Source organism: Kryptolebias marmoratus, linkage group LG15, assembly GCF_001649575.2.
Source record: "Kryptolebias marmoratus isolate JLee-2015 linkage group LG15, ASM164957v2, whole genome shotgun sequence".
Taxonomy (NCBI): domain Eukaryota; kingdom Metazoa; phylum Chordata; class Actinopteri; order Cyprinodontiformes; family Rivulidae; genus Kryptolebias; species Kryptolebias marmoratus.
Window position 1 is genome coordinate 14,618,113 of NC_051444.1, and position 18,963 is coordinate 14,637,075.

At 41.8% G+C, this 18,963-nt stretch overlaps 2 protein-coding genes across 5 annotated transcripts in view; one reads left to right on the forward strand and one right to left on the reverse strand.

The window, feature by feature from the left end:
* Nucleotides 1-7,449, reverse strand: part of cd276 (CD276 molecule) — a 63,077-nt gene extending 55,628 nt beyond the window's left edge. The window contains exons 1-2 of one of the 3 annotated variants that reach the window (XM_025007537.2): nucleotides 7,188-7,449; nucleotides 4,242-4,335 (exon numbers count right to left, since the gene is read on the reverse strand). In XM_025007537.2, coding sequence (XP_024863305.1) covers nucleotides 4,242-4,290 — 49 coding nt within the window. In that variant the 5' untranslated portion in view covers nucleotides 4,291-4,335; nucleotides 7,188-7,449. Of the gene's footprint in view, nucleotides 1-4,241; nucleotides 4,336-6,225; nucleotides 6,480-7,187 lie in introns of those variants that run through there. The other 2 variants (XM_017423577.3, XM_025007536.2) reach the window with 2 other exon arrangements.
* An 833-nt stretch (nucleotides 7,450-8,282) lies between these two features.
* ubl7b (ubiquitin-like 7b (bone marrow stromal cell-derived)) lies at nucleotides 8,283-13,418 on the forward strand. 2 transcript variants are annotated; one of them, XM_017423593.2, is made up of 11 exons: nucleotides 8,283-8,333; nucleotides 8,772-8,952; nucleotides 9,108-9,227; nucleotides 9,334-9,419; nucleotides 11,675-11,759; nucleotides 11,857-11,914; nucleotides 12,039-12,172; nucleotides 12,276-12,325; nucleotides 12,421-12,597; nucleotides 12,760-12,873; nucleotides 13,017-13,418. In XM_017423593.2, exons 2-11 carry the CDS (start codon nucleotides 8,778-8,780, stop codon nucleotides 13,155-13,157), a joined length of 1,140 nt encoding a protein of 379 aa, XP_017279082.1. In that variant the 5' UTR covers nucleotides 8,283-8,333; nucleotides 8,772-8,777; the 3' UTR covers nucleotides 13,158-13,418. The 2 variants fall into 2 exon arrangements, with proteins under 2 accessions (XP_017279082.1, XP_017279083.1); XM_017423594.2 differs by having other exon boundaries at nucleotides 8,294-8,333; nucleotides 8,766-8,952.
* The last annotated feature ends 5,545 nt before the right edge of the window (nucleotides 13,419-18,963 follow it).

Sequence of the window (18,963 nt, forward strand, 5' to 3'; positions counted from 1 at the left end):
TTAAATAAGTAATGTGTTTTACACTTTACTCCATTGCAATTTTTTTTAACTCTTTCACAGGTTCACGTCCATTTTCCTGCACTGTGAGTGTTTCAAGGCAGGCATAATTTAATATATTGCCTCAATGATGGAACCCCCTCCACCTGACAGCCCCATCATTGTGTTGCTGTCACATCGTCCGGCACGCAGGGATTTACATGTGGCTGGTTGCTGCTGGAATGTTGCAGCAGCGAGCCTGATGCTCTGATGCTTTCCAAGCACAGATCAGCATCAAGTTCAGCACGTTCATCACAGCCCACTAGACACGGAGAGATCAACATATGGCTGCAGGCCCCTCTTCCCCCCTCCAGGACTGCAATCACAGCATACCGCCCGTATCAATTTTTTAACGATCCCCGAAAGACAGCAATTTTAGGACTTGTTGAAATAATCATGAGGTGCTTGTTGGGTAATGCAATTTGCTTCAATGAGTGAGTGGTGAGAAAAGGCAGAGCTGGAAACCAGCGAGACAGAGGTAAGCCAACAGAGACGGCTCATTATGTATGCACTACAACGAAACCAATCTTTGTTGAGCCTGTCCTCGATTGTTTTTAAAGGATACTTTACTGGACACAATCAAATTAGCAAGAACATCACTGATACGGGGTAATAACCCTAAATTGAATATCTGCACAGGCTAAAGTGTCCCCTCTCTGCAGAATCAATTGCTGTGAAGAGAAAAGAGGGCAGGGAGAGGGCATTCGTAGTTAGCAGACCTTTAAAAAGTACACCAGAGATGAAGGCATGAGTGGGCTATTTTCACGCTCCAGGGCCCTACAATAATGTGTGTCTACTGACTACTACACTAGATGCAATCTCTCCAATTATGCTAGTTAATTTCAATTACCTTACAGCTGCCATCATTGGGTCAGGTTTTCCTTTTCACATTTGCATGAATACTATTGTCTTTCATTGTTTTGGTACTAAGAGCTGCACACGGAGCTCTCTGGCAGCTTTGTGGCTGTGCTAACTGAGCATACACCATGACAACAACAAGCAATTAGCTAGACAGCCTCCTGTTAGCTCTGCCACTGGCTGACACTGCCGTGTGTTGTGCTGATGCGAGCCAAAATATTACTTTACTCAGTTCACTGCTGTGGCTCACTCATTACTGTACACACAACGGCAGTCTGTGCATTTTGCTGACACTCAAAACTAAAATAATGTATGCGTTTGATGACAGCAGGCTTCGGCGATTAAAAGGGGCGAGAGAGGTCAGAGGTCAGACCCCCCTGGGGGTCTGCATAGCAAACTAATCAATATGTTTTGAAACAGTGTATTTAAACAAAAACCATATAACAGCACTGTATGTACACACCTCTGTGCAGTACTGTGTGAATAACAGCTGGGGAAGGTTCCACTGAGAATATGTTCCCACAAATCTTGTTTGGAAGAGCGCAACGCAAGATTTTCCCCACATTGGTAGGTAAGCACGAGACGATGACTAAATCCAGGTATTTACTCACTCCTGACCAATGTGCGAGGAAAAGATACATCCAGAATATTGCTGCTGTTGGGATTTACCCGTATGACGTAAAAAAAAAAGAAGAGTAAATGTCAGACGAGCACGATAATTTGCTGCCTATTTTGTACTACGACGTTATTAATTACCCAATGCACACAAAGAGTGTCTATAATTTATAATCTATAACCTGATTTATAAAGAGAAAACATTACTGCAGTAAATGTGGTCATGTGTTGACTTGTCATTTTCATTCCAAAAGTACTAGTACTGACAACAAATGGATTTCTAATCAGTTGATGTTGGTACTTGCTGCAGTTACCGAGCAAAGGCTCAACTGAATGCAAGGATTATTTCAGATTCCAGTAAAGGACCTTGAGAACTGGGAGACTAAACTGTGAGGCCCGATGGTTTATGGGATGCTAAAAACAAAGACAGAATTACAGAATTTAACAAATAAATGGCAGCCGCTAACGACTAGAGTCACCCCCAAACCAGAAGAAAAGAAGCGAGCCAGAATGAACAAACTCTTCCACATGCAAACATCATCAACAACAGATGTGAGTTGTACATTTATCAAAGACTCTGTAGCTGTGTGTGTGTGGAATTAGACATTTGTTAAAAAAAAAAAAAAAAAAATGTGATATCGCTACACCTATTTAGGTGAAGCGTTGCCAGAACATGACAGTAGCCTCCAGCAAAGTCAGTGTACCGATGCTTAAAAAGCTATGAAGGCTGCAAAACAACAGACAGAAGATTACAGCGTCCTGGATAGTGTCACTGGTGAAGCAAGTCAAATATGACACAAGTCTAATGTAAAGTAAGCAATGCTCATGTGATATAAGGTTCAATTAAGGCTCATGTGTGAAGAACTTTTATTCTACAAAAGGAAGTACGGTTTCTCTCGTGAGATACATGCGAGGCACTTTATTTTACTGACAAAACAAACTGGAAGGTGAGTGTTTATGTATGAATGACTGTCAAGTAGACCTTTAAGCACTTACCATTACACCAGCTTTTCCATGAAACTAAATTACTGTTTTGCTGTTTGTTTTTAGTATTTTTAAGATGAAAAAATGTGGTTATATCATAAAACAGAATGGAAAAGTAATAAAAATACAGAAAAACTAAATTTGAAAAGAAAAAAAAAAATCTAATTATGCAATTATCTCCCAAATATAGGTACGGTAATCTAAGTGGCTTATAACTGGTCATCTAGACAATTACTGTTAGAATTACTAGTTAAATAATAAAAAAAAGACAGAATCTAACTTTTTTAATGTTAACCACAGCCCACTGGATTCGAAAGGTTTGTTAACACAGCTTAAAGATAAATGACTCAATCTGTGTTATTTTGAAATGCGCCTAAAAATACCTTTGAAGCTTTCGCCACATTAACTTATATTTAATTTAAAACGCTCCCCGATACAGATGTTTTTGTATCATTATGTCGTGTAACAGAGGAAGTCTATAGTATCAAACAAGACTCCCACTAATTCACTTAGTGCTCCAGTTAGCAGAGAGAAAGTGAATCATTGTGCGAGCTACAATAGCCCATTACCTGTGAGTTAAAGAGCTCCATCAGTCCACAGCGCCTCCTCCCCATCTTCCCCCGTGGTGAGGCGAGCGAGTTAGGCAGAGGATGCCAGACAGCAAGTAATGAGCAGGCCGCAAGCCCATTTGTGCTGCGAGAGAATAGGTCCCTAATGAACCACTGAAGACACTTAGGTCCACTGAGTCAGGACTGATATGTGCAACTGATGGCCAATAGGAAGTTGTGCCAGCTGAACCGGAGAATAAAAATAGTTTTCCCCCAAAAAAATTTGTATTTAAAAAGAAAGAACGAAAAAATTAAAGTTGTTTTTGACTTTGCATGTTTGCCAAAGCATGTCAGTGTTTTCATATCATGCTTTTAAACTTTAAGAGCTAATTTTCTACTTCTTCCCGGGGCCATACTGTGACATTTTTATTAGCATTATGTGTCAGCCGCACACCAGGGAAAAAGCTGGGTGTTAAAAAATATGCGTTTTTCGTCCCTGTGTTGACATGCTCAATTTCTTTTTTTATTTACTGTGTCATGAGATGCTATCAAACCAGCCCACGGGCTATTTGTTTCCTTTTTATGATGACACAAGTTCTTTTCGGCGCACTCTTCCGCTGAAGTAAAACTTTTGAGTGCGTGAGCCATGAATTCTCAGTTGCAACATCAACCAGCGCCACAACCACTTCTCCGAGTTATAAATATGAGGGGATGATTTCCTCGCTGCGCTCCCCGAGTCGCAGCAGAAAAACTGCACTTCCAGCGTTTTCTCATCGAGGGCCTCATTCAGGCCTCAAGCACTCCCCACAGCACCTCTTTGGAAAAGGTCAAAGCTATTGTGTTTTGCAAGCTGAATTGTAAAGAAAATACTAACACAAAAAATATACATCCCTGTGTCGTAGATTCAGAACTCGGTGAAGGCAAAACTCCAAGGAATTTCTGTGAAAAATGGCACTTCGCTCTGACATATGTAACAATAGAAAAGACGCTCTCTGTAGACCTGTAGAGCTTAAACGGGGAGGTTTAGGACTTTTAAACTACAGTCACGTTGGACCTGGGAGTAGCCTCATTTGAACTGTTGAAGCCTTTGAAGTGAGATGACTGCAAGGCTCTGCGGGGTATAATGTCTAACAAGCAGCATTATTTCCCACTGCGGTGACTCTGATCTAATGGCAGACCGCGTGCAGAGGCGACACCCACCCATTACTCGGATGGCCAGCATCGCAGGCAGCAGCAGGAGGGACAGCATGGTGCTTCAAGGTGGATTCGAGCAGCGGCGTCTACACACACAGATCTGTGGGAGGGGGGGGAGAAAAAAAAAACAAAAACAAAACAAATGACATCTCAGAAGAACGAGCATTTACAATAACAAGGATAGAACCATGAGACGATGTGTGGACCAGAGGGTAATTAACACGACGGAGCATTCCTGTCCTCGGCTGGGTAAAGTTTGAGCAGCCTCAAATTGTCTTCTTTTTCTACCAAACAAATTTATCTGAAAGTGACTGCTTCAGTTTTGTTTTTTTTCTGACTTGCTCAGGGGCTCTTCTCTTTTCATCAGGAGAGGGCTGTGAGACATAAAAAAAAACTAAAAAACTAAAATAAATAAATAAATAAAAAAAACCTGGCTTGCCAAGTTGACTGGAAAGAGGCGAGATGTTCTCTCGGGTTTCCAGGAGAAAAAAAATGCTACTTGAGAAAAGAGCAGGGACAGACAAAACCATCTTTTCTGTCTTCCACCCTCCAATGGATTCCATGTTTATGAGATATTTATCTTGGCTAGATTGGTAGAGGTCATTATTTGTCTCGGAATATCCGAGAATAAAAACTTGAATTTGTATCTCGGATGATACTGAAGCCAGGAAAATAAAATAACTGTTGTCCTGAGATAACTGAATCCAATAGTCTAACAACACTTTGCTGCTGAATAGCATCACTTTGTATGCAAGATGGCAGAAAAGTGAAAATAAAATAAAACCTTGTTGCACTGAGCTTTCACAGGCAACTTCTTTACAACAATAAATTCAAAGTATCAAAGCAAAAAGCTACGAATCTAAAATGTACATTGTTTTGCACATTCAAACAGCTGAAAATCTCAGCACAAACTGAGAAAGTCAAATTAGATTTGCACCACACAGTCCAGGTTCAGCTGATCAGCTGGTGGGGTTTGGTGCTGTGAACTGCTTCGGCTCTGTAGCTCCATCTCATGGCTCAATCTGAGCTTTTTTTCCACCCGTCTCCGTTTATTAAGGCTTCAGCAGAGAGGATGTGGGCAGGCGGTTTGGGTTCGACGCAGCTTCCAACGCAGCTCTATTCACCACTTCTCCTAAAGACGTGCAAAAATAGGACAAAAAAAAAAAAAAGGCAAGAAACTCCCTAGATGTCTAACCTCTGAGGAAAACAAACAAAAAAAAAGAATAAGTAATTTCCTGACTGAGCAGCTTTAAAAGATGGAATAAATATTCAATGACGACAAAAAAAAAAACAACCCAAAAAACAGTTGGGCATCTTAACCGTTCTGTCCCTAAATATATTCCTGACGACGGCGTGAGGGGGAAATGTGCCAACAGTACAAACCACAGTCTGACTCAGGCTGCCGAGACACCAGGAAGCCGACAGAGGGGAGTTTTTCACTGAATGACTCAAGAAGTTTACTGACCCCGTGCCAGAATGCAAGCCTTTTCTTTTCTTTTCTTTTTTTTTTTTTTTTTAAACCCCTTCAGTTTATGACTCACTTCAGTGTCAGAGATTAAAACAAGTTGACCCAATTCACAACTAACAACTTAAAGCATATGTAAAAACAATCATTGGGGGGAAAAGCAGCTTTTAAGTGAATACAATTTGTTGAGTAAGTAAACTAATGGATCAAAACATGCTTATCGTCTTATTTAGAGCTCTAAATGATTCCTGGCTCATAATTCTGTCATTTGAAGACCAGTAATGGAGAGAAGAAGTCCCTGAAAGACTCTGTGGTGATCTGGATTATTTCTATGAGCTTATGAGCCATAACCACCCGTGTATTTCATTTTGTCACGCTATGGACTATTAAACGTTTTACCGAGGTCAAAGAGGAGACAAATGATTTTTTTTTTTTGAAGTTGCACACATCATTAAGGTTTAAAGCAACAGCATTCCTCTCTTTTTTTTTTTTTTTTTTTTGGAAATGATAAAGTCTAGCTCTAACCTTTTGGGCTCAGATGTCTTATTGGCGCACGCCTATCTTCTTCACAATCAAATCCACTGGCCCGGTGAGGATGGGGCCGCCGTTTCAATTCAGACAGCAGCAGTAACCAAAAATTTAATGATTCCTCTTAAGACTGACTGGGGTTCCTTTTAGTCAGGTCATTTAATATATTACCTAATTAAATTGTACATTAGTTCATCAAACTGAGATGACGAGCCCCATAAACTTCGAGGAAGTTTTATGTCTGAGGAGCTGCATAAAAGTTTTACTTTTTTTTTTTTTTTTCATTAAAGCCACTGGAAGTTTAGCTAGCGCTTTTATTAACCTAATTATCAATCTCGTGGCTGCCCGACGCGAGCTAAAAGCGGCGCGCTGAACGGTTCGCTCCGCGGCGGTAATTAGCGCAGGTGTTACTAATTACATTAATTAAAGCTCGGCGTCGTTAAGGCGGTGGGTAGACGTGGCTTTTACTTCCTGTTCCGTATCGGCTCGGGTGGGAGATTTAGCCTTTTCGATTTGGCTGCTCGTGACGCAGAAAGCACAACTTTTGTAATGAAGCCGTTTAAAGTAGGGCGGAATGTCGATATTTATATATATATTATTTTTTTGGTCGAATGGGGGCGCTGTTTCCTTGAGTTGTCGCGTTAGCTTCTTAGCTCCATCTCTGGAAATGTAAACCCTACGTGTAGCCTATAACGGGCCTGGGTTGTTTTCAAAGTGGCAAAACTCAACACGGTGTGATTTTCAGAGCCAGCGAACAACGCTGTTTACCCCTACATTCTCTGAGTTTACGCTCCTCCACAGCTGTTCTTTGTTTTTCTTTCTTCATTTTTTTCCCTTTTATCCCAAATAACCAAAGTTTTCAGTCCATTTCTCCCCCTTCACGCCTACGCTCGAGTTGACGCCTGCAGCTTTTCTCTTCGCGTTTTTTCATTCGGTCGGAATGAAAGTTAAAAACTCACCGACAGTCCAGCGGCGGTGACGCTCCTCTGTCGCGTGTCCAAGGCGGTGTTATTTCCTACAGCGGTTCATTCCTCTCGCAGCAACAACAACAATAACAACAAAAAAGCTCTGTTAGAAGCCACACACTTTGATTTGACTCCTTGTGAAACTAAAAGGAGACGCCTTGCTCTGAGTGTTTGGGTTATTTCATTGATTTTTTGGAGGGGGGTGGGGGCGCCCCTCGTCAAAGAAACCACTCCTTGTTGCTTTGTCCAGCAGTGATGTCATACGGAGGCTCCACGGAACCGAGTTCGAGCCCCACACGGGTTAACTGTTTACTGAACACACGGGGGCGTCTAAATAAGCCCAAATCTTCATATAATTTAAAACAAAATTAAAGGTTTCGTGCCCACGAGGTATAACACTATACACTACATAATAATACGTGTGACATACATTTCATTTCGACGTGGATTTTGAGCAACAAACACCAGCGTTTCTCTGATTTCCTAATACAAGATTTCACCAGAAGTAATTGTAAAAACATATAAGATTTCTCAGAATTTGTAACCAGTTTGAAGTGTGTTTTATAAAGGAGGATTTTATCTATGCAAATGCACAAAATAGCATTTTTTTAAGGATCCCCATATTAAGTTTGGCGATGTTGATAGTAATAAATGGATGAATAATAATGAAAACGCTCTTGTAGTAACATTTGAGTGCTCATTTCTCAGTTTATGTTAACATTTACATCAGTTATTGCCATATGTCACATATGTTTTAAACATTGTACTTACTTTTTAATACAATCTACGTTTTTCTTTTTTTCTTTTTTTTCATTGTCCCTTTTTAAAGTCATAAATATTATTATTATTATGCAGCAGCTCTTTCTGACAGGTATCTTTTGGTTAGATGATTGTCTCTGCTTGTCTTTAAACCCGGCTTGTATTTACAACAACAACAACAACAACAACATAATAATAATAATAATAATAATAATAATAATAATAATAATAATAATAATAATAATAATATAGAAAAAACAAAAAAATCCTAAAAAAGTCAGCAGGGAGGTGAAATATCCTTTGCTCGATTAGAGGACTTAAACGCACCATAGACCATGTGACCAAAACCCGGAAGTGAATTGACTGTCAACAATAAATACGGTGAGTGTGCTCCCGACTCCGGAGTATTAGTCCGGAGTATTACCGGCTTTAATTTGTTGTATCTGTTTTTTATGCTATTTAAAAATATATTCACAGAATCCTAATCAACTGCACCTTATGAAATCTTCACGTTTAAAAGCGAAACGTTTATTTCTTTAGCAAACGCTAGGAAGCTAGCGAGATGAACTGTTACCAATGGAACTAGCGTCAAAATCCTCCGAAACAGCGTATTTAAATCTATTAGTAGCGCCGTGTCCTGGGTCCTTTCTGATTTATGTTACGTTGTTAAGCTACATATACACTAATTCAACCCTTTACTTGGACCCAATAAGGACCCAAGTGTCAGAATAATGCTGATCATGAAATTTGACTTGAGCTTTTACTGTTAATATCTGTCAAACAATGCTGAGATTATTATTTTTTCCTTCTAAGTCACAGGTAGAGATGACCTCCTCACATTGGCACCTTTCTCTGAAGCTGGTGGATCATCCTAAATCCACCTTCCACTTCCCAGAGATGATGCCTGGAGATGTCCCCCCTGGAGGATACAGAGTGGCCACTTTGAAACAGCTCGTAGCAGCTCAGCTCCCAGACTCTGTCCCAGACCCTGAACTCATAGGTCTCTCAACAATAGAAATAAACTGTTAATGAGAGATTTTTTTTTTCTCTAGCTCTGGTGCATCGCACCGTTCTGCTGTCTTTCATCATAGCAAACACAGTACTTGTGTAAATTATCCCTTACGTGTCCTGTTTGTGTCTGTGTGCTTTCTTCAGAGTTGGTTCACTGCGGCCGGAAACTCAAGGATGACCTTACGCTAGATGCCTGTGGGGTTCAGCCAGGATCCACTTTACATGTTCTCAAAAAAACGTGGCCAGAGCCAGAGAACAGTCCAGGTCTGCGACTTCTCGTGTTTCACTTAAATACTGAAAACGATTCAGCTGTATGTTGAGTGACACAGAAAGGCGAACTCTGAAAGCCTGTGTGTGTTTTCCTTCATAGAACCTGTAAACAGAGCGACTGCAGCCAGGGAGTTCAGGGTGTTTCATGCTGCTCTTCATTCCCTCAACTCGGCCTACAGAGACTCAGTGAGTAACTGAACCCATACTCACACCACGTTAGCTAACATATTTTGACCTTATCTTTTGATTGTTTTAGTCAAAATTAAGGAGCATGATGACTCTCCATCTAATTTTGCTCTATCCTAACAATTTGGCAATCTGTGGAAATATCTGAGCATTCCTAAACACCTTCAGGGCTGCTGTTTATGTGAGTGGAAAAAGCTAGTTACAGATAAACTCTGAAGTTACCTCCACAGCTCACTCTGCTTGTCTCTCGCTTGCTTTTTAAAGTATGCTAAGTTTGAATGTTGTATTTACAAGCCAACCAATGTTTGTTATTTTAGCCTTATTCTCAAAAGTACTGCTTCCTGACCAGTGCAGTTTTGGGGGTGTAACTATCTGCCCTTTACTCAGAGTTTCATTTTGGCATAGAATTGCAGCTAATGTGTACACATTTGGAGTTTACTTGTGTGCATAATGTTCTGCAGTAATGCAGAACACCAGAGGAATCTGCAAAATCCCTGCAAAACAAATTAATGTCTGTCCAAGAGAAGATTCTTTGCATGCCAAAGCTCTCGCTCCTGTTCCAGCCTCTCGTAGTGAAAAAAATTTACAGTGAGGTTAGAATAAAAGCTGTGTGCACTGTTAGGTCCGAGCTGTAGACCAGTAACGAACATCTATGCTTTGGTTCATCTGCATTTCAATCAAGCAGCATAATTAACAAAACCAGGTGCTCCCCGCCTCTCGCACAGTGGCTGCTGGAGGAGGGCACCAGCTCCCCCGCGACCCAGAAAAAAATAAATAAATGGATGGATGGATGGGATCATTTACTGTCTATTTCTGGCACACGCATACTTTCCACACCGTGAACAAGAGAGAGAGTGCAGCAGCTGTTTGTTGTTGGCATCGAGTGGTAGCTTCAGATGAGACGGAGGACGGTTTCCGTTGTTTTACCAGCAGATCAGACGTGAGAGCATCGGTTTGTCTCAGAGGCTCAGGCTGGTGGAAGAGGACGAGATGAATAAGAATGTAAACAACTGACCAAATACCAATTAAATAACACAAAATTGTACACAAAACAGACCGTAAAACCATAAAATGTTGGAAATTGTTTAATGTAGTGTTTATAGTTGGACATATAACAGATATTGTGCTAACAGAGCAGATACCAGAGGAGGCTGCATCATCAAACTTTATTCATGTAAACAGTTCTTTGTCTGACTTTATGTTTTCAAAATGTCTCAGTAGTAACTAAAGGTGTTGTTATGCCATGCAGACCTGCCCAGTCCTTCAGTCCGGGTCTTGAAGTGGAAATGCAGAGAAATATCAGGAGCCTCCACAATTTATTTATCCCCATAGAAGGTGTCTGCTGTCAGAAGGCAGTTTAACCAGTAAAATTAGATTTATTTGTAACAGAACAACATTAAAAACCTCAATCTGTCATTTTCTTTACAGAGCAGCTCTAGTAGCTGATGATGCTGAAAACAGTTGGTTTCAAACATACAGGAAACCACTCAGATGGATTTTTTTTCCTTGTTTATTTTTTGGTTAAATTCTGTTACGCAGTTTTTTGTTATTTGCTATTGTTAAAAAAGCTTTAAGTTGTGCTTCTTGTTATTTAAAACCAGAGGATTTTACTGGGTTATGCTTTTCAGTTGTGCCTACCTTTACAGTAAAATTATTGATTGGTCATCTTTTAATTAAGGAATCTAAATTATCTTGTGGATTTGCATCAAATCCAGAAGCTTTCAGTGACTGCGTCCCTTTAACAATATTTTAAAAAACTATCAGAACTCAGCAGTAAAATCACATAACATCATCGATCAAGGTGATCTGTTTTTTTTTACTCTGTTTTTTTTTCTTCTTTGTTTCACTGTTTAAAAGTATCAAATGTGTCCTGACTGACTTGTTAATGTGTCCGTGGCGATTTGTGAGACTCGTCTGATCTGTAACATTCGGATGCCTGTTCTTGGCTTGGACACCATTTGGCTCGCGTGATTGGGTTCCTCTCCTCCCGTTGGACCTGTGTCCACAGATGTTTGCTTCTAATTATATCGCCCTTGATGCTTTTCAGTGTCACGAGTGAACAGGACCCCGGACAGCTAAAGGCTGGTCAGAGATTATTTTGCAACATGAGCGGCTTCAGCTAATAAAGCTCAATAGATTTCTGTGGCATACAGACACTTGAGTGATTTAAAAACAAAAACAACATTTGTTTATTTAGTGGAAACCCTCCTGCTGCTCGCCAGCATTCACCGCCTCTTTTCCCCCCCAATTTATAGGTTTATAAGATGCTGACAAACAAAGAGTCTCTGGATCAGATCATCGTAGCTACACCCGGACTCAGATCAGACCCAATAGCCTTAGGTGAGACCCTGCTGGGATCCCTTTATCCCGTTATATATTTTATTTAACTGTACAAATATGCAAATTTTAACATTTCCATCGAAAACACAACCCACAGGAGTGCTCCAAGATAAAGACCTGTTTGTGCAGTTCACAGACCCCAACATGCTAGACGTGTGAGTGCATTTTTTATTTTTATTTTTATTGTTTTCAGCTCACGTGACAAATAACGTACGATAACAGTGCAATTTACGCTCAGACAGTGATTTTTTTTTTTCCCTCTTCCCATCTGCCTAAAAGATTAATCGGTTCACACCCGGCCCTGGTCAATGCCATCATCTTGGTCCTGCACTCGGTGGCAGGCAGCATGCCCGCTCAGTCCAGTGCCAGCTCTTCTCGCAACGTGTCCGCCAGCTCCTACAGCGACATGCCAGGTAAGACTGGGGGACGTAGTTCACCGAAAGCAGGCTGAATTCACAGAAGGACCAACCATTAGTTGTAAGTGCCGAACATTCTTTTGATCCGTTGTTTTGGCAGGAGGCTTTATGTTTGAAGGCATATCAGACGATGAGGAGGATTTCCAGTCTGTAAGTTCACACCAAGCGTCAGACATCGTTCACTGAAAAAAAACTGTGTCGCCGGCGATCCTAATTATCTGGCGTACTTGAAACGTTTCTAACAGGGGAGCCCAGCGGGTCCTTCTAACCGAGGCGGACTCTCAGCAGGAATTCGGCCAATGTCGCTGGGCCACAGCGGGGCAACGGGCCCTCGACCCATAACGCAAAGTGAGCTAGCAACTGCCCTGGCCCTCGCCAGCACACCCGACAGTAGCGCCGTGACTCCGACAACATCGAGTCAGGTGAGAGCACTGGTAGAACACTGAAAACTGGGGTGGTGAAGGTTTTTATTGAGAGAATTATGTTTATTTGAATAAAAAAAACAACAAAAAACACGACTCCTTGCTGTAAGGTTTAGCCAAACTCGCTACTTTCCTTTTTCTTTTCTTTTATCTTTGATGAAGGTGGATCCCTCCAGTGGTTCAGCCCCCATGCCAGCTGGCACACCAGTCAGTAATGATCTCTTCAGCCAGGCTCTACAGCAAGCTCTGCAGGCCACCAACATGTCTGCTCTCCAGGTGAGCTAACCGACTGAAGCCCGCAGTGTGTGTTCAGTGCCTGGCGGGGACAGTCGTATGCATATTGGTAACCAGGTGGTGTTTGGACAAATGATTATCTGTTTTTTTTATTTTTTTTTTGAATGACTTTTTGTATTTGCCAGGGCCGTTGGCAGTCTCAGCTGCAGCAGCTCAGAGACATGGGGATCCAGGATGAAGAGCTGATGCTGAGGGCGCTGCAGGCCACAGATGGTGACATCCAGGCTGCCCTCGAGCTCATATTTGCTGGAGGCCCAGGTCTCTAGGACCAAACCCCCGAAGGACAAAGCCCGTTATGAAGGAGAGGGCAGGAAAAACAGTGTCTAATCTGCTCCCTTCTTTACAGTTTAATATCCAAACAGTTTCAGCTGAGCTCCACAGCTCAGATTTTTATTATTGTCACAACTTATTAAAGCTGTTGTCTACATCACCTGCTGAATACAGAGGTTCCAGTCATTTTCTTTGTAACTGAGAACAATCAGTGCTATGAGTGGCTCTAGTATTAAAAGATAAACCTAAAACAGTAAGGATTGTTGTAGTTTTTTGTTTGTTTTAGCTCCAAAATTCAACTCAGAGCTTAGATGCTCCTTCACTTTCATTTGAAAGGTTTTTATGTTTTATGCCTTAGATGAATATTGTTCACCATCTCCCTTAGAGATAGGGTGAGAAGCTCGGTCATCCGGGAGGGACTCAGAGTAGAGCCGCTGCTCCTCCACGTCGAGAGGAGCCAGTTGAGGTGGCTCGGGCATCTGGTGAGGATGCCTCCTGAACACCTCCCTGGTGAGGTGTTCCGAGCACGTCCAACCGGGAGGAGGCCCAGGGGAAGGCCCAGGACACGCTGGAGGGACTATGTTTCTCGGCTGGCCTGGGAACGCCTTGGGATTCCCCCGGAGGAGCTGGCCCAAGTGGCTGGGGAGAGGGAAGTCTGGGTCTCCCTGCTTAGGCTGCTGCCCCCGCGACCCGACCCCGGATAAGCGGAAGACAATGGATGGATGGATGGATGAATATTGTTTCTTGTAATTTCAACTGTTAAAGCAACAATGGGCTTCTGAACCCCCACCACCACCTCCAACATAAAAGTCTTTGTCGATGTTTGTCTTAAATCTAATGTGCTGTTATAAAAAAATGACCCACAAGGCCTCAGTTTTAAAACTGGGCAGCAGGAGGTTATTCTCAGGTTAACCGTGTAGTTTCTCAATCTGTCCACCAGATGGCAATGTAGTTATTTAAAGAGAGAAATGACAATTTTTACCATCAACATGATACTTACAGGTTGTGGATTTTTTTATTTTTTTATTATATAAATTTTTTTTCAAATCCTGTTCTTGAGCTGCCCTCTGTTAAAAAAATTGTCGATAAGTGCTTTTTAATAGTAGTGCTGTGCTTTAATATTTCAAAGAGAGCACTATGATTACACAGCCTGAGACAGAGAAAAAACAAAAAAAGAAGAGGAAGTCACACAGATTTGCTGACAGCTTTATTACCATCCACTGAGATGTAGCTCTGCTCATCAGAACATTGCACCCATTAGCTTCTTTTTTCACCCCCCAGCCTTATTACAGACAGATACATTTGCTTAGTCTCATCATCTCCCATCAGGGCATTTTAGGGGAGGACATATTGCGCTCCCCCCCCCCCTTCCATCTACAGTAATTGCCCTGCTTAGTTTTATTGCCGCATCTGTGAATGTGACAGCTCAATCAGCGGATTGGCCTTTCACGAACACAGCACCCAAACAGCGCTTTGTGTCCGTCTGTCCTTGTTACCATTTTATAGTGCGCACCTGCGAGCAATTTCCACCTCCAACTGCCTCCAAGGGGGCTTTAAAAAATAAAGCATTGCCATTGTGCTGACAGAAACCGCATCAGTGGGTCGGCAGAACAGTGGTGAGTAAAAAGTGCCACTGGCTTTCAAGCAAATTAAAGAAGAGATGCTTGCGGTTGCTCGCTGAGAGAATGGCTTCGGCAGCTAAGGAGGAGCAGCAACGTGGACTTCTAATGATTTCACGACTGAGCTTTTGAAAGCAGATGCACCGATGAACACAGGCAATAGTTTGTTGCGTATTTGCTTTTGCTGCTGGAAGTAAAGTTGTCCACGTATCACAGCGAAGATGCTTTCACACTCCCTTTTGTTTTCATCTGTGAAAGTACTTCTGATTCCATCTGATCTAATAGATGTGCAAAACTCTGAGGTGCGGTTTGTGCCGGTCAACCATTGTTTTCAGAGCAGCACGTAAAATATGCTGGTAATGGCGAGACGAAAAGCATTTAATGAGCACGCTTCTCTACATTGGTAGCGATGGAGATGCTTCTTGCTTGGCAGGACAACAATTTATATATACATTTTACATGTAGAAGTGGATAAGAATAGATGCTGAGAACATGAAAATATCAGATAAATATTGTAGTTTGTTGATGGGGGAAATAAAGAATTAGCTATAGCTGGTCAAAGATTGCTTTATGTTTGAGCAGACTGAAGAATTTTAGCTGCTTTCTTCATTCAGAATAATATGTTTTGACTTCTTATTCCAAAACACTTTACACATCAGGATGCGTAATTGAAAAAAAAAAAAAAAACAAAGCCACCTCTGAGTGATCGCATAAACGAGAGAGAGTGAGACCTCCCAAATGAACCAAAGCCGGAGCTCTGAAACAGACACAATTCTGCCCAATTACTCCCCCAGCACCTGGGATTTTAGATAATGAGCAGGGTCCTGTTTCGTGGCATTACCTGCAATATATTAGGGCAAAGGCGCTCATCAGAGCGGGGCCTGTTGAGATGCTGGAGAAGCTTGTCTAATCGAGCCTTCACAGCCGTGCAAAACAATACCAACACTCGTCTCTGCAGATGAATTCCTCAAACATCCCAAGGCAGGAGGAAAGGATTGGGTTAGCATAATGGCCTCCGTGCGCTTTTGTCTTTCTGAAAGGAGGCAACTCATGTGTTATTAACATAAGGTCTGTTACCTGAGATTGCTTTCTGCCGGGGCGTGACTGAGCGGAATATGAAATGAGCTTATGTTGGATCCAAGGCCATTTTATACCCATGTTGCCCATTCATTGCTTTCAAGCCACGCTTTTTATTCTTCCTCCTTCTTTTTTTTCCTCTTTTTTTCCACAACACTCCCTTTTGTCCACAAAAGCTTCTTTGATGCATTTCATCCCAGGTGCTCCCTGGAAGAGAAGCCGAGCTGCAGCAGAGCGAGAGGCAAAAAATAAAAATCCCTGCACTTAGAACTCAGGGGGTTTAAAGAGGAGTGATTTTCTTTCTTGTTTTTTTTTTAAAACATATAAACACATTTAGTAACACGTTTGTCTTCTCTCATGATCAGAACATAAACATGTCCAGTGCTGCTCGTTGTCAATTGAGCTGAAAAATCTGCACTTACTGTAAAAGCCAAACCTTGATGTTTGAGCGTTACAGCTTCTGCCAACAATCTCACAAGTGGAGGGGCTGTACAGGTTCCCCGTTTCCTCTCATCAGCCCCCTGCATATGCTCCTTTCATACCTCTAGCTGCTGCTTGGCCAAAATGCACAACGTTTTTAACCATCATATTGCAGTTTTTTTACCGTTCGGATTATCTTCAGTGGTAATGAGCGCTGAACCCTGAGCATGAAGTGGGCTTGTAGTGATGGCTAACATTTTGTGCTAGTTTTACCTGTTCTACTGTAATATTTGATAAAATAAATAAATATAACTACATATTTGATTGTTGCATTAGCTGAAAGGTTTTTCAACACATAGAAAAAAGACAAATCCAATACGGAGTATAGGTTTCTCTAAAAATGTACACTTTTTGTTGGTTCCCCCCCCCCCTCAAACTGTCTTTAGAAAATCTTCAATAAACTTTTAGTGATTTCAAAATGTTGGCAACTACTTGCCGGCTGGCAGAAAGGCAAATAGGAGAGACCACGTGACCGCAAACTTCACACTAAAGGAAAATTGTGAAAACTGCAGAAAAATCAAAATCTTTCATTGTTGTAACGTTAAAAGTTTGCAAACTGACATTCTGAAAGCATGTGATGCTTAGTTCTATAAAGCACATTTGAAAAATAAAATAAAATAAAATCTCCAACAGGTTGATCATACTTTGGACCTATGTGAAAGGAACACACTGATGGAGGAAATGAACTTGAATAACTGGATTCTGAAAGCAAAGAGCTGCAAAAATTAGCTGCACCTGAGAAAAAGGAGAGCTTCCACATCTGAGTAATGATCTTAAATGCAGCATGACTCCCACAGTGCATCAACATCACTGAAAATCTGTTTTTTTTTATTTGTTTGTTTTCTTTACAGGACTGGAGTACAGGACACGGCTACAAAACGGATCAATAGAGAACAACAAGAGCTGAAGTATTGGCTTGATAATGGCTCCGGTGTTCCGTCCTTGACTCAAACAATGGTCCTTCTTCCCTACGGATTGAAGGGCTTCACCATGGTAACTGGTGATGGTGGAGATATTAGAAGGGGGGCTTCTCTCCTTCTAAACAACGATGTGTTCACTTTGTTGTGCTGGATTTGGGTGAATGGACAGGAAAAAAAAAAAAAAAATTGAAAATATTAAACCACACGTTAAACTCATAAAACCCAACTTTATTTATTTTGCACCATGATGCCTCTACGTCCCCGTACAATACATTCAGTATATACATTTGGCCATGAGGGACTTTACAGAGATGTGTTATAGTAGTGCATACACATGGCATGAGAAGGTACACAAAGAAAACTCATACATGCCACTTTACCACAGTAAAGCAATAAACGAGATACACCCGGGCGAGTCAATGGACGATGGAGTTTTACACCGGAGCTCACACACACACACACACACGTGCAATCACTCACAAAGCCCAGACTGTGTGTTCCCACGCACACACACACACACAGGCTTTAAGACACTTCTCAGGGAGTAGAAGGGCTCATTCAGATTTTCATAATAGAAATACAAGGATGTCAAGAGTGGTTCTGCTGACTACAGCAAATTCCTCCCTCCTGACAGAACACCCTTTCCTTTCCGTCTCCCCCTTTCTCCCGACCTACATCTCTCCAGTTCCTCACAAAGCTAAAAGGCCTCTCTCTCTCGGCATCGCTGCCATCATACACAGGCTCTCTCCTTTTAGTCGCGTCATCAGCAGCAGGAACCAAACAGCGAGCCTCTACTGTCAATATCTGACCTGCCGAACAGTGAACATTCGCAACGCGGAGCACACGAGATACATATGGTTCATCTGAAATTTACATCCCCTCTTAGGGTATCTATTCTCAAGAAAACACAGGTTCAGTTTGACAACAGACCCACTCCTCTATAAAGCACTAAGAGATGCCCTCATAACATTCTGATCCAATGACAGCACAGTCTGCCTGCTCACTCACTGCACCTCTAACCATCTGCTGATTACCTCTCCTCCTGCTGGAGAGGTTTATTCATTTATTTTTTTGTACCATCACATTTATCAGGAACGTTTTCCAGAGGCACACACTTCTATCATTTAGCTTTCAATGACTGCAGTTCATAGTTGCATAGCACACAGCAGCGATGCAGTCAAAGCCGATATACGGGTTTGGCTTTTTAGATGCAGCGGTCATGCTCGCTAAAGTCACTTTCAGATTGCTCATGTCAATTCTCTTGCTCATTAAAACGCTGAACTTCGCAAATCATAAGACGTGCATTAGGCGGTCTCATAAGACTGAGTTTATGATACTTTTAGCAAATCGGCTTCATCTTTCTGTTACCCGGTGTAAAAAAATAGTGCTGGTTTGGACAAAATAAACAGAAGGTAAAGCAAAGGGGGGAAAAAAGTTTTCCTATGATTTACTGAGTAAAATGTTATTTTTTCAACTAACCTTTTAGAGCGTAAGAGGAGGAAACAAAAGTTGCAAACCCAAAAGGTTTGTACACAAGTTGTCAGCAGGCACACGATTCACATAGCACGGAGTTAGGCACGCTCACATTCACACACGTACGGACACGTGGAGGCTTTAACGCAAAGTGGAAGCATGACAGGTTGAAGGTAGGTGTTGATCTGGTTCAGACAGGCTGCACTGCAATCGATGCGTGGGAGGAGGCGGGG